At 42.0% G+C, this 16,068-nt stretch overlaps 1 protein-coding gene across 2 annotated transcripts in view; it reads left to right on the top strand.

Moving 5' to 3' along the window:
• Window positions 1–16,068, top strand: part of ENOPH1 (enolase-phosphatase 1) — a 75,723-nt gene that overhangs the window by 1,365 nt on the left and 58,290 nt on the right. For both annotated transcript variants that reach the window (XR_013272253.1, XM_077476164.1), the window contains exon 2: window positions 12,187–12,288. Coding sequence is in view for 1 of the 2 variants with exons in the window: in XM_077476164.1 (XP_077332290.1) it covers window positions 12,187–12,288 (102 nt within the window). In the remaining variant the exon portion in view is untranslated. The remainder of the gene's footprint in view (window positions 1–12,186; window positions 12,289–16,068) is intronic.

Raw genomic sequence — 16,068 nt, 5'->3', positions numbered from 1 at the left:
TCGTAATTTGCTGTCGAAAGCACCGTACTAATGATCCGAAAATTGTCAGATCATTCGGATGGAATTTTACTTCCGATTTTCGTATCGTGTGTACGGCCTTAAAGGGGTTGTAAACCTTTGTGGTTTTTCACCTCAATAGATACTATGCATTGAGGTGAAAAACAGCCCCGTTTTACTTACCTTAACCCTCTTTTTCTTGTGTCTAGGATGAGCACACCAGCTCTAGCTTTTGTCTCATGTCCTAATTGGCTAGATTGACAGCAGTGCAGCCATTGGCTCCTGCTGCTGTTAATCAAATCCAATGACGTGGGCACCAGGGGTGGGGCAGAGTCCAGCATTCATGTCTATGGATGCAAATGCTGGACTGGGGAGCGTGCCCCCAAGGTAACCCCCTCGAGAGATCGTTTCTCCTAGGGCAGTGATGGTGAACCTTGGCACCCCAGATGTGTTGGAATTACATTTCCCATGATACTCAACTACACTGCAGAGTGCATGAGCATCACGGGAAATGTAGTTCTAAAACATCTGGGGTGCCAAGGTTCGCCAACACTGTCCTAGGGGGTTATCTGATGCGTGGAGGAACCGCGAGAGCTGCCAAGGGACCCAAGAAGAGGATGTTCAGGGCCTCTCTGTGCAAAATGAGCTGCACACTGGAGGCAAGTATAACATGTTTGTTATGTAAAAAACAAAACAAAAACAATCCTTCACAATCACTTTAAATGTACCTAGTATAGGAAGCATTCTAATTAGTAGACTCCGTCATGTGGACGGCACCGACCAATCAGAACCTGTCTAGCCCATCCTGTCAGTGCTGGAGATGAGGAGAGAAAGCCGCAGTGATCAGTAAGGCCTGATTCACACCTATGCATTTTTAGTGCATTTGGCAGATTTGCACTACAGAGCAATTCCATTGGATAAAAATGATAACTGGACTGTAATGCAAATCTGTAAAATTCAAAAAGCACTAAAAATGCATAGGTGTGAATCAGGCCGATCCGATGTCTCACAGCAGGTGATCTCGCGGCTCAAGTACAGCTGGACCGGGGGATGGGGGGGGAGGGTTCAGTGTAAATTCACCTTACAGATTTTGTGTATGGGTGAACCTACACGTTAAGGGCATATAGAAAACAAATACGTAAGGCCACACATTATCACATAGTGGGAATGAGCGTTCCTGCTGCATGATTTTGACATTGTGATTTTCACATGATTTTGCATGTTGCTTAGGGCAGCCCATCCACTTGATTGGCCTGCCCTATGCATGTTTGTCCCCCAAAAAGAAGCTCCTTGGGTATGCCTAATAAGCTTTGTTTTGTAAAACATCTTTTAAAATCAGTAAAAAATAGTTACAAAAAAAGAGACTCCTGCTCCTTTAGACTGGGTTCCCATTATAACATGCGGCTCACAGCAGGGGTCCGGTGCATCTCCATTCATAGGTTCAGGTCCAATTTCACCCCGAATATTTGGCTGAATTCGGACCTGATATGGACCAAAAGACGCACAGGGATCCTGTACGGAGATGTGTAAATCGGCTCTATAGAGAGTGGGTCATAATCTGCTATGCGCCGCATCCCATTCGCATAAGTGTGAATGGGATGTGGAGAAACCCTCATCCCATTCGCATAGGTGTGAACCCAGCCTAAAGGGCGTCAGTTACATTACTTGAACAAGAATAGGGGGTGTGCATATCCCCGCACCAAAGCCATGGGGGGGGGGGGATTTACCTAATGTTTGTTAGGATATGAATACATGGTAGGATTATTGCATGTAGTGTTTAATGCTTTTAGGATGTAGACTATAAATTCTCCATAAACTTCCAAAATTAGGTTGGGAGGTTCAAAAAATGTAAATCTCAATCTCTCCCATCAAAAAATCAGATTTTAAGAGAGGAGTTCAGCATATTTTTTAGAATCTAACATAATCTAAAGATGTGTTGACCTTGTACTAAGGTGGATAAAAACTTGCAAATAGGAAGATTGCGTGGTCTACATAAGTGGTCTCCAGACTGCAGCCTATTGCTTGCTTCTATCATGCCCTTGGGGTACTGGGGCATAATTCTCCCCACTGAGACCAGTGAATGGGCACAATTCCACCCCTATGACTACAACAATGTGGCACAATTCCTCCTAATGATCTGAACAATTGGTCCCAATGACACCAATGATGGGGCATTTTTTTTTCACATTGACATCAAAGATGGGACAATATTTTTCCCCAGTGACAATGGGAACTTTTCTACTCCCAATGGCCCCCCAAAAGTCTGAAGTGCGGTAAACGAGCCTCGTTTAGAAAGTTTGGAGACCTTTGGTCTATATCCTAATAGTATTAAACACTACATGCAATAATCCTACCATCTATTAAAATCCTAGTAAACACACAAATCCCTGTGCTGTCGGGAGAGGAGACAGATCGTGTGTTCCTACTAAGCAGGAACAACGATATGTCTCCTCCCCTAGTGAGCCACATTCCCCACACAGTTAGAACACATTGACACAACACACATTTAACCCCTTGATCTCCCCCTAGTGTTAACCCCTTCCCTGCCAGCGACATTTACACAGTAATCAGTGCATATTTATAGCACTGATCGCTGTATAAATGTCAGTGGTCCCAAAAATGTGTCAAAAGTGTCCGATCTGTCCGTTGCAGTAAAAAAAATTAAATAATAAAAATGGCATAAATCTTTCCCATAGTTTATAGACCGAATAACTTTTGTGCAAACCAATCAATATACGCTTATAGCAATGTTTTGTGTTTTTTTTTTTTTTTTACCAAAAATATGTAGAATATATATTGGCCTAAACTGATGAAGAAATTTGTTTTTTTGTTTTTTTAAATTTGGAATATTTTTTTTTTTCAAAATAGACGTTCATTTTTTGTTTATAGCGCAAAAAATAAAAACCGCAGAGGTGATCAAATACCACCAAAAGAAAGCTCTATTTGTGGGGGAAAAAAGGACGCAATTTTCTTTTGGGTACAGCATTGCACGAGACTTTGTAACAATTGTCAGTTAAAGCAACGCAGTGCCAAATAAAAAGCGCTCTGGTCAGAAAGGGGGTAAAATAAATGTAACAGTATAAAACATATTACATACAAATGACATGAAAAATGTGGTCTGTGGCCACAAGGTAAAAAAAAACACTAAATGAGAGTATAATTGTTGTATATAACCCAATCGCCAACACGTTTCGAAGTGCTGCGCTAATCACAGGCAGTGAGACATTGCCCCAATGTGTGCAGAGATCGGGCAATGTCTCACTGCCTGTGATTAGCGCTTCGCCGACTTCCTGGCGGGCTCTGCACGTGTTCCATGCGAACACGCCTGAGCTCATCCCTAGTGGTGAGTATGTGAAGCAAAGGGAAAAGACAGAAAGTCTTCCCCAGCCTTCAGGGTGAATCAAGGGGGGTGCACTGGGAACACCAGGCATGGACAAAGAGGGAAAAGGGCATACATCTCATAAGTAAGGTGCTATATGAATCTAAAAGAGTAATACAAAACCATATATTAACCTCCCTGGTGGTATTCCAGAGTGTGGCTCGGGGTTACATTTCAGTACCAAAAGCAAATTCAAAAAGTACAAAAAAACATAACACATACAGTACACTGTAATCTTACAGATTACATTACTATATCAAATCATTTCACCTCCCTTTTGTCCCTAATATTTGCCCAGTGCCCTGCATTTAGTTTTATATGATATATACTGTTCTTTCTGCCTGGAAACTTGAGATTGTCCATAGCAACCAAAAAGTGTCCTTCAACATCAAAATCGGTTTTAGATCAGCTAGAAAACAGCGATAATAAATTGCAGAATTGAGCGATAGTGATTTATGGGGAAAATAATTTCATTATTATTATTTTTTATAGTTGTTTATTATATTATAATTTATGATTTTGTGTTTCAAACTTTATCGGGATGTCCGTTAGACTCTTGTACGGATCTAAGTGCGTTATTGCTAAGAATTACAGGCCTACAATTAGAGGTCGACCGATATATGTGCCGATTGTGCTGAAAAAAGGCCGATTATAACTACAGAGCGACTTGCAAATGACTTCTGTAATAGAAGTTAATGCAAGTTGCCTGAGTCTTCAGTGAAGTAACTTTCCTCCTCTCTGGGCAGGCTGCCAAGAAAAGAGCAAAGAGATACAAGTTTACACTTCTGAATGATCTGAGCTCTGTGTGTAGAGTTCTCAGTTTAACCATTTAAAGACTAAATCTTTTCTGACACTTGTTGCTTACAAGTAAAAATCCTGTATTTTCTGCCAGAAAATCACATAGAACCCCCAAAAATTATATATATTTTTTTAGCAGAGATCCGAGGGAATACAATAGCAGTTGTTGCAATATTTTATGTCACACGGCATTTGTCTTTCAAACGCAGTCTTTTGGGAAAAAATACACTAATGATTTAAAAAAAAAAAAAAAAAAACCTAAAACAGTAAAGTTTCGTTTTTTTTTTTTAGGCCAAAAGTTTTGATTACCTGTTTTTATTTAATATATAGTTTTTTAGTTATAGTTTACAAGTAAACTGATTGGAGGTTTGTTTTGTTTAAAGCGGAGGTCCACCCTAAAATGGACCTTCCGCTGATTGGAACCCTCCCCCCCTCCAGCGCCACAATTGGCACCTTTCAGGGGGGAGGGGGGTGCAGGTACCTGTACAGTACAGGTATCTGCATCCACTTCCTGGATAGAGCTCTGCGGAAAGGGGCGTAGATTACGCCCCTTTCCGAAAGTCCCCCGCTGCCTGCTGGGAAACACACAGATCCCAGAGGCAGCGGGTCCATCCTCATTGCGCGGCTCGCGCATGCGCAGTAGGGAACCGGGAAATGAAGCCGAAAGGCTCCACTTCCTGATTTCCATACCCAAGATGGCGGCGGCAGCACCCGAGAGACGATCTAGAAATCGGCTTTGGGCGCCGACATCGCGGGCGCGCTGGACAGGTAAGTGTCACTATTTTAAAAGTCAGCAGCTGCAGTATTTGTAGCTGCTGGCTTTTAAAAAAAAAAAAAAAATGCGGAGTCCCGGCGGACTCCCGCTTTAATAAATGTTTAAATGTAAGAAATTTTCTGTATCACTTATTAAGGCTGCTTTCACACTGGAGCGGGCAGGCGTTGACAGTAAAACGCTGCTAGTTTTAGCAGCGTTTTACCGTCATTTTAGCAGTGCTTTTCGGCTGCTAGTGGGGCGCATATAACCCAGCTAGCGGCCGAGGAAGAGGTTAAATGTGCCTGTGAAGCGCCGCTGCCAAATCGCATTGCATGCGCTTCGGCAGTGGTGCCCATTCATATCAATGGGCAGGAGTGGTGGAGGAGCGGCATACACCACTCCAAACGTGCTGCCTGCAGGATTTTTTTTAACATCCTGCCAGTGCATCGTCTCAGTGTGAAAGCACTCGGGCTTTCACAAAGACTGCAGAGGAGCCGTTTTGCAGCTACTTTACAGGTGCTATTTTTAGCCCAAAAGCACCTGAAAAACGTCCCAATGTGAAAGGTGTCTGTTAGGTTTTATGAGATGGGGGGGGGAATCGGCCTAACATATCCACCCAAAAAAATCGGCATCATATATCGGCCATCGGCCGCCGTGATTTCTAAAACCCATATCAGTCGACCTCTACCTACAATATAAAATGCCAAATTTATATGCAAAACAATTGTACCGCTTTGAGATTAAAAAGTCTGACATAATCAGACCGCCAGGGAGGCTACGTGGTAAATAAAATTAGCTATTAAAGAGGAAGTAAACCCTTTCAAACCACTTTGACCTACAGGTAAGCCTAGATTAAGGCTTACCTGTAGGTCCAAGCAATATCTCCTAAACCTATATGGTTTAGGAGATATTTGCCCGAAAATGGGCACCGCTGTCTACGGCGCATGCGCCGTAGACAGCGGCGCGCAGGCGCACTAAATGCGGCAAGTCCAAGAATGGATCTGCCTAATTTGTCGACTCCCGTGCGCATGCGCGGGAGTGACGTCATCGCGGCTTCGCCGAATGGCAGCGGCGGAGCTGCGAGACGCGACTCCCGTGCGCATGCGCGGGAGTGACGTCATCGCGGCTTCGCCGCTGTCATTCGTCGGAGCTGCGAGACGCCACCAGCAAGATGGATGCGGCGGACTACAGGGGACAGCGGTGACTTCGCTGGCTCCTGTGTCAGGTAAGTGACACATAATGAGCTACTATGCGATGCATAGTAGTCCATTATGCTTTACCTTTGCAGGGAAAAAAAGAGGAAGTAAACCCATCAGGGTTTACTTCCTCTTTAAAGCTAAAGAGCATTTAGATATTTTAAAGAGATCCTTAGGAAACATCAATCCTATATAGCCTTTTTTTTCTCCTTTTTTTTACTTTTAGATTCATATAGAACCTTATATATGCCCCTTTCCCTCTTTGTTCATGCCAGGTGATCCCAGCACACCCTCCTTGATTTGCCCTGAAGGCTGGGCAGGCCTTTCTGTCTTTTTTCCTTTGCTTCATATACTCACCACCTTTCATTGACTGACTTCCACTTTTTTTATCCCATTGTTGGCTGTGTGTTGACAATTTTCGTCAAGGCATTGTAAGTACCCTTATCCTTGTCCCACCCAGGCCATGTCATGCATATGTGAATGATGATAGATGCTCTAATGAATGTTTTGTTTTATAGACCATATGTACTATGATTGTTAAAACCTTCCCTGAAGAAGGAGCTTTAAAAACTCTGAAACGTGTTGGCGATTAGTTTATATAAAACAGTTGTACTCGCATTTAGTGTTTTTTGCCTTGTGGCCACAGACCACATTTTTCATGTCTTCTTTATGCATGTTTTATACTGTTAATTTCTTTGAAACACCATTGTAATACCAATAAATACAATATATTTAATACTATTATGCCTGACCTTTACACATTCATTGAGCCTAAAAAGTCCCAATTTTCTGAGGGGAGATTTCTTTGTCTATCTTTTTATTTTTTCCATCTGTTTTCTTCTTTCTTTTATATTTACCTGGTGATCCAGCCATGAAATCTGTTGCATTTCAGCAGAACAAGCTGTCCAACAGATGTACCAGTTAGAGTGTTGAGACAAACCATTTACTACTGACAGGAGTGCTTACAATGAATCAACCTTTATGTAAAACCTTTATCCCAAAAGGAACAAAACTGTTTGTTGTAACTGTTATAAAGTGTGATCTGGAGTAAATTTGTTAGTGTATCTAAATTGGCTAGTATATCTAGCACTTAGGTTGCCACTTTATCTTTAAGCCAAACCTGAACATTTTAGCGGCGCACAGTACAAACATTTTTTGTTGTTTTAGTGTACACTATAGGATTTCAACAGACCTGGACACCTTTTGGGCACTCCAAAGAGAATAGTAATGTGGCACACATAGTGCCCCCTAACCCTCCTGTCAAGCCCTGTTCCAAGCCACATTCCTGTCTGAATAATGGGTTCGGATTTCAGGTGGACTGAAACCGGGACACATGATTCAAAACCCAGACTATCAAGGTGCAACCCTAGGCCCGATCCAGTCCTCAAAAAATAAATAAATGAAGGGGATCTGTCCCCTTCCATTTATTTGAATCTGATTGGAGGGCAGTCAGGTGTAAATGGACATCGGAGTCCGTTTACTCTTTGAGGCCCATAGAGCAGAGCAGGCTCTGTCTGTGTGCGCTCTGCAGAAACTGAGCGGACATGGATGTGTCATCTGCCCACTCTTCTCTGATCAGCAGGAGATCTGGTTTGGTCTCCTGCTGATCAGAATGGAATCTGACCTGTATAAAAGGGGCCTTAACCACTTCATTACTGGCTCATAGCTGAAAGATGGCTACAGTTCAGCTCTTTTGTTTTGGGAGGACATCCATGGACATCCTCCCAGAACACATTTCCCGCACCCCCTTGGGTACACTCTGTGATCAATGTTTCCTTTGGACACAGCTGATCACAGATCGAGGAAAAGGGCCAATTACAATGGCCCTTTACCTTGTGGTCAGCTGTGTCCAAACACAGCTGATTACATGTAAACAAAGTGTCATTGTGTAAGGAAAAAAGAGGTGATTAGTGGCTTGGCTGACAGGACACATTGGGACTGATCACCAGTGCCCTGATTATTAGTGGAGCCTCATTAGCCCATCAGTAAAGAAGAAAAATGTGCAAAATTTAATAACGGAAGCACGAAAAACATTTTATTTTTCACAATTTTTTGGCCTTTTTTTCATTTGTTTAGCAAAAAATAAAAAAATCCAGTGGTGATTAAATACCACCAAAAGAAAGCTCTGTTTGTCTCAAAAAAATGATAAAAATGTCATATTTGTATAGTGTTACATGACTTCGTATTTGTCCTTCAAAGTGGGACATCGCTGAAAGCTGAAGATTGACCTGGTAGTGAAGTGGTTAAACAGAATAATCTCCCACTGGTTTAATGTTACAAATGATTTTTATTCCTGAGCAAACAACATAACATTTTCACACTGATACATTGTTTTCTTTTCAGTTACTTGACAATGCAGATCCCCCTGATAGTTATTGTATATTCCTATCATATTAAATGCCTGTACCATGAAATACATAAAAAATTTTTTTAATTGGGTCTGCAAATAGGTCACGTGATACCATTATCTCATGCCATAAACATTAATTGAATTGACCCCCACAGACACAGGAGACTATTTTTTGTGTGTGACCATCTCTTGTTTTTACACAAGGTTCTGGGTAGATTGGGCAGTCGGATCACCCGCACCCCCCAGTCGGTCAGTCATTCAACCTGGCACTTGCCCCATCTAGGTTGCAGGTGGGCTCCTGCATCACTGCGGCCTCCGCCATGCTTTTCGTCGTCCTACACGTCCAATAGGATCGCCTGTCCTTTCAGGCAATCGGGGGCGGGACTCAAGACCTGCTTCCTAATTGGCCGGGAGGAAGATCAGTGTGGATGGGGGGGGGGGGGGGGTGGCAGTGAATGTGCACCCCTAATGACCTGCCCGCCATTGAATCTCACATAATGAAGTTAAAGTGGAGGTCCGCCTAAAGAAAAAATATTAAAAGCCAGCAGCTCCAAATACTGCAGCTGCTGACTTTTAATATATGGACACTCACCTGTCCAGGGAGCCCGCGATGCCGGCAGCTGAAGCCGATCTGTCCATCGGCTCTTGGCTGCTGCTGCCGCCATCCTCTGTGAGGGAATCAGGAAGTGAAGCCATGCAGCTTCACTTCCTGGTTCCCTGCTGCACATCCTCACTGGTCCCTGCTGTCTTCTGTCTCCCAGAAGACAGTGGGGAAGGCCTGAGTAGGTGCCGGAAGTGGCGTAGGTCATCGTGAATGCAGCAGTGATCTATGCCAGGAAGTGGGAGCAAATATCTGTATTAGACAGGTATCTGCTCCCTCCTCTCCCCGAAAGGTGCCAAATGTGACACCGGAAGGGGGGGGATTCCAAAAAGTGGATGTTCCATTTTTGGTTGGAACTCCACTATAAACTGAAAAGCAGCCAATTAACATAGTAGTATGAGTTTCAGATTGTGGGTTGAAACTGGAGCATTGAAGGGAATCCCATTTAAATATTGTGAGCATATACATACTCCATACTGACAGTATCCCAGGTGGAATGAATATCCAGGAGCTCAGAGCCACAGGGCTAGACTGAAAGTCGCTCAGCTACTGTGTAAGTTAGCTTTTGTTCCCATGGATCTGAAATTATGCACAGATCCTGCCACCATGAAGCAGAATCTTCTTTTATCTTGAAAAGAAAAGTATATAAATTTTTAGAAAAAAGGTCAGCAATATCTCCTTTTTCCTTCCTCAGTATGACCCCTTTCACACCAGGGTGTTTTTCAGGCGCTTTAGCGTTAAAAAAAGCGCTTGAAAGAAGCCTCATCTGCAATACCAATGTGAAAGCCCAAGTGCTTTAAGAGCCTTTTCACAATGTCAGCGCCTGAAAAACGCTCGTAAAGCGCCGCTTAAACTAGCAGCTCTTTACCAGCATTTTTCGAGCGTTATTGGGACGCTTTTAACCCCTGCTAGTGGCCAAATAAAGGGTTAAAAGCGCCCACAAAACGCTGCTGCCAATAGCGCTTTTCGGGTTTTACAGGCGCTTCCCATTGATTTCAATGGGAAGGGGCACTTTAGGAGCGTTGTATTCACCGCTCCAAAAGCGCTGCAAAGAAGCTGCTTGCAGGACTTTTTTTGGCGCCCTGCCAGCGCACCGCCTCAGTGTGAAAGCACTTGGGCTTTTACATTGGGATTGCAGTTGCGGCTTCTTTCAGCCGCTTTTTTTAACGCTAAAGCGCTTGAAAAACGCTGCAGTGTGAAAGAGATCTCAGTGTGAAAGCACTCGGGCTTTTACATTGGGATTGCAGTTGCAGCTTCTTTCAAGTGCTTTACAGGCGCTTTTTTTTAACGCTAAAGTGTCTGAAAAACGCCCCAGTGTGAAAGGGGTCTTAAGGTTATCTTTGAAGCTGAAGACAGTAAGGCTCCGTTTCCACTAGTGCAACTTGTCATGCGACTTTGGACACATAAAGTCACATGACAATTCACAGCCCATTGATCTCTCTCTCTCTCCCTCTCTCCCTCTCCCTCTCCCTCTCCCTCTCCCTCTCCCTCTCCCTCTCTCTCTCTCTGCCATTCAGTAGCTGCTTGCTCATATTGAGGGTGCAGGACCATGGCATTACACCCACAATATGCTTATGGTAGGTGCAATGCTTTACATGTTCCTAACAAAAAAAATGCATATTTTTTTTTTTTTTTACCTGCAAAAAAATATGCTCTTATTTTTTTTTTTTTAAGGTGAATTTATCCCTTTCCTATATGTTTAGTCCTAAATATAAGGCAGGTCATAGACGGTGAAAACTGCACAATCCCCCCATCAAATCAGACAGTTCTAACAGGCCAATCGATCAACTTGGTACATTCAGCCTGCCCACACTTGGTTCCAATCTCGGCTGGTTCAGCAGGATTTGAACTGTCTATGCCAACCTAACACCACATTCTAGGCCAAACATTTACTAAATTTGCAGTTGGGGCTGCTGTTTTCTTCTTTTGTAAAGTTTCTTTAGAACATCTTTTGTCACTCCAGGCACCATAGATAATAAAGTGCTGTCCAGACCCGATGGAAATGTAGGTATTGGATTGAGTGTGTAATGTCATTGAACATAGTCCCTGAAATTCACAAGGTGTGTCATAGATGTTTTTTTATAAATCTGTCTCGTGATACTGTGACAAATGATGGCACTTGGGACATATTCATGTACCTCCGACTACATACACACCTCCAGAAAAGTGTCACGAATTAAATTACCCCATATTTGTTTTTTAAGCTTGGTGTGACTTTCTGTTTTGCCTTTATTGAAATGCAGCCTTTTAGTTACAAAATAGTAACAAAGGGGGGGCGTGTATGAGCAAGAAGACACAACCACCATCTGTCTCATGTAAATGACTTCCACTTACAATGGGATGGAATTGTATTACCAATATTCGTAGTGATAAATAGATGACCCGTTGACCTCATGTGATTTAACAGTGGGCTGAACATGTGAAGACCCCAAAATTGTTTTTAGTGAAAGCAGGCATAAGATCATACATCAGACTTTTATTACTCCAACATGTATAAAAGATCTCCTGGTAATAAAGCAATTATTTCTTATCCAATGCTGGCAAACATACTTGTACGTTTTGATTCCCTCTGGTTTTGGTTTAATTGTACATTTGCAGTTGAATTTACAAACATGGAAAACCTAATTGTTTGCTTTGTTTTGAAGGTACATTAAAATTAGCCTATGATTTGGGCTCCCACAAGGCCGTTAAATTAGTATGCAAACCTTGTAAAATAATATGGTTTAAGAATGTTCCTGAGGATTGGGAGCCATTGAATATAAAGGATCCCTTGGGCCTTTTTCTTTACTTAGCATATAAATTCCCTAGTCCTAGCCATTGTATTTACACAAAGAAAGCCAAGGCCTTTGGGGCAACCCCGCCATACGCTGACTGGCTTATACAGAGGCACAAACATGGTAATATGCATTAGATTAAAAAGAATCTTCTATTGTTCTGAATTTACCTATAGAAAAGTATTTTGGAAATGAATGAACTCTAATTCTAATTTTACATGTGTATATAAGTCATGTATTATTAATAAAATGTCAAGGACTGTTGATTAATATTTTTTTGTTGTTTTTTTGACTGTATGCACACCTCAGTTATTAATTGGATTGTTTTGTAAAACAGGAAATTTTGTTCCCTTACATTCAAGACAATGTTAAAGAATATCTGGAGAACCACTGGCAAGAAGAAGAGTGCCAGGAGGATGTTCAGCACCTAAGATTACAGGTTGGGCTCATCATTGATCTCTAAAGTTTACCACACCTGTTACAAACTGATATTACAATCTCCTTTAGATTTAAGAATAACTGTGTAGGAAAAGATCCTGCCTGATTGGATGCATGTTAAATGGATATATTAGCTAGGCCCTCGTATTAGGCTGGGTTCACACTGAAGCGATGCGGGAACGCTGCGAATCCGCTGCGTTTTCCCGCATCGCATGCCTCCCGCCGGCAGTTCACACTGCCCTATGCGGACTGCTGGGAGTGTCAGTGAAATAATAATGACACCCCCAGATCAGTTCGCATATCGCAGTGCGATCTGCAAACTCGGACAGGAATCGGATCGCATGGTGTGAACACCCATGCGGTGCGAGTTTGCGGCGGGTGCGATGCGAATTCAGCCATACTATCTGTATGGCTGAACTTGCATCGCACAGAGATCGGATGTGATTTGCACTGCAGTGCGGTGCGAATCACATCCGGTTCTCGCTGCCGCAGCGGTGTGAACCCAGCCTTAATATGTTTTTTGCACATCTAAAGTTGATCAAACAAAGATTTTATGGTCAGGTGTATGATGACCATTATGCTTGTAATACATAAATTTCAGCCAGCTGGTTAATCTCAGTTTATGCAGCAATGGTGTGTACGGTATATGGGTGGTAGGCCTGTGTTGTCAGCTAATAACTAAGCTGGAGACCCACTGCAGCAGGTACCTGATCAGCTGATCCTGGGCAGATGAGAGGGTTAAATTAGTAATTATGGTGCTGCGTTGTGGACTCTAAAATAAGTACCTAAAGTGGAGTAAAGTGCAAATGCAAACAATAACAGAGGGAGTCTCAAAAGGGATAATCAAGGTCTATAATAAAGTGCAAGTCTGAATGAAACAGGCATTTAGAGGTGAGTAAAAGGAAAAATGTTTTTTTTTTTTTTTTTTTTTTATAACGCACAGTAATCATTTTATTTTTTTTGAGGTGGAACTCCACTTTAACTGGTTAAACTTTTTTCACTTACTCACAGAGTCTATTCCATTGACAAATTATTACAATGTTTATACTTATGTGCAACTGATAAAGAATGTTTTGATTCTTGGCAGACTGCCCACTTTTTCCTCTTCCTTTCTTTTGCTGGCTGTGGCTTCAGAAGAGCAGAGAGAATTCTTTGCATAGAAAGAATTGTGAAACACTTTAGTCAAGATTGCGATAACTATTCTTGACAATAAATTGTGCAGCTCTAGAAAGGATACGATAAGGGATTTGTAAAAGAGAAAATAGCGGAAGTGGCACAAATGGATAGGGGGCACTTGATCAGAGATAAGACCCCACAGAATTGCCAACAAGACCCTGTATCCATCGTTTTGGATTTTAACATCCAACACAAAAAGAGAAAATAATACAGTGCCATTAGCATATTCTACAGTATATGCTGGAGAGGTCTGACAGTGGGTGTGACGGAATCAGTATGTGGAGCAAGAGAGAAATGAGTTAGGGGTATGATAGGTGCCCCTATGTGCAGGAGATTATTGAAGGGCTTGCAGCAATAAGGAGACAGCTCCGGTTTCACTAACTTTTGGCAAACTAAAGAAAAAGTGTATGATAGGTACCAGAATGTGAAGGAAAGTATTGTCAGAAGTATGATAGATGCCAGCATGTGCAGGAGAGAAGTATCAGAGTATGGCAGGTGCAGGAAGGAATTCTGGAGCATATGACATGGAGCAGTATGTGCAATTAGAGCAGGAGTCTCCAAACTTTCCTGTATGGGGATCACATTGTATATTTAAGAAATACTCACAGGCCATTTTTTTTATAAATGAATGAAATAGATAAATAATAATTTTTTATTGTTTGTTTTTATAAGCCCCATGATATGTTTCAGAACAAGGGAGAAACAAAACACATAAATTCCTAATAAACTTGAACCATTAATAATGGTCTAACAAAAATAAATTCAGTCTTTGCCTTCTCATCAGTCTCCATCAGAACCCTTCCTAGCATCAGGGTCCCCACCAGATGTATATTTTTCTTATTTGTCCATCTTCTTATCTAATTAAAGTGGAACTCGCTGTGAGCAGGCAGTTTTTTTAAATACAAAAAGGACATGCAATGTCTTTCTGCAATAAGCTACACCCACCTACCTGATCACAGAGAACCCCAGCATGTAAGCTAAGCTGCATATGTGGCCGGCCTGTGTGTCAGATGACTGTGCATGCGCTGGGGGACCATTGAAAAGGTATCGGTGCCTTAGGTTCCACTTTTAAATATAGAAACTGAAAATACACAGATTGAGGGAGCCTGCTGTATCCAGGGGTCAGATAAATAGTACAGCTTCATCTATAATCCCTAACCTAAATTGGAACTTCACCCTTAATATAAAAATGACAACAGACACCTTTGGAAATGCTTAATGGAAATCTACACACATATACATATAGATTACATGCTTTTTACGCTTCACATACCTTATCCTCCCCCCCCCCCCCCCCCATTCTTATCAAAGTGGCCATTTTCACTAAGGGCAGATGAATCCATCACCCTTTACTTCCTGGAACTTTGCCTAGAACTCTGGCTCTGCCTCTTGGAACATGTGGCAGAACTTCCCAGGAGATGTGCTTCACAGCCCCAATTTTTTTCTAGGATTATTTTCCTTTCTATTTTATACCTTTTGACCTCTTACTTATCTTTGATTCAGGAATAGTACATGCAGTGAGGTTGAAGATAACTCTATTTCATCAATTTATGCTGCATGACTTATTCTAAAGGATGATGTCTTTAGATTATTGTTATTGAAATGTTGTTATGCTGTGATATTGGCCAATCAATGTGATGCCAGACACTGAGCTGTATTCTTGCTCTAGCTCTGTGCACTGTCTGTTATATTTATTTATTTATCACATTGTATGTGTTCTACTGTACAATACCTTGTAAAGATATATAAAAAAAAGATTCTAGCAGAATCGCTCATTCCACCGAGGAAGAAGAGGGGCTCTATAGTTCCCTATAGTAGGCTCAATAAACCAGAAACCTTTCCTACCACAGGAAAAAAATCATGAAACAAGCAAGCAATAACATTTGTAGAAGCATTGTGTCTGTATTGCCCGATTAAGGGTGATTGGCCTTATGACCTCTTAAATTCCATTGGTGCAATGGGCACAGTTCCACTCCAGACCACTGCAAAATCTCATGCTGGCAAGCTGGACCAGAGAGCAGGAGTTGCCAGACAATTCTGTATGCTTACCAGAACAGATCAACAATATTTAGATACAACAAAATGTATGCAAGGAAGATTGGGGCATACAATTGACTCAGAGAGAATCTTGACAGATGCCAGAGCGTAGTGATGGGGCGGTCACACAGACTGGGACAGTTGCCCAGGACTAATAAGAAAATTGGCCTGAGGAAGAAATCCTCAAATATGAAGTAAGTGAGGGGGTAAATAATGCAATTTTAGTAATTCCTTCCGTAAGGAATAGACAATGGATGCCACCTCAGTTAGCAAGGGGAAAAGTGCTCCAACTGGTGGCTTTATCAAAAAAAATATCCCACCACTGTATGAGAGAGAACATCTGCTATCCCTCTCAGCAGTGCTAGCAGGTACCAGATAGATGGGGAACTATAGATTGATCTATTTGACTGTACAAAAGAGAACTTGAAATGAAACAAGATTTTTTCAAGGGCAAAATCCTAGAACTAGATGTGTTGTCCCAGTCCTGGTCATTTCCACTGGCTTTAACCTTAAATGCTAAGTCCATCTTAAAAGGTAAGGGTAATCCAAAAAATAAAAAGGACAGAGT

This window comes from Lithobates pipiens, unplaced genomic scaffold (genome assembly GCF_037356315.1).
Source record: "Lithobates pipiens isolate NorthernLeopardFrog02 unplaced genomic scaffold, aLitPip1_a1.2 Scaffold_13, whole genome shotgun sequence".
Classification (NCBI taxonomy): domain Eukaryota; kingdom Metazoa; phylum Chordata; class Amphibia; order Anura; family Ranidae; genus Lithobates; species Lithobates pipiens.
Note: the sequence above shows the minus strand (reverse complement) of the source record. Positions and strands in the feature narration are given on the sequence as shown.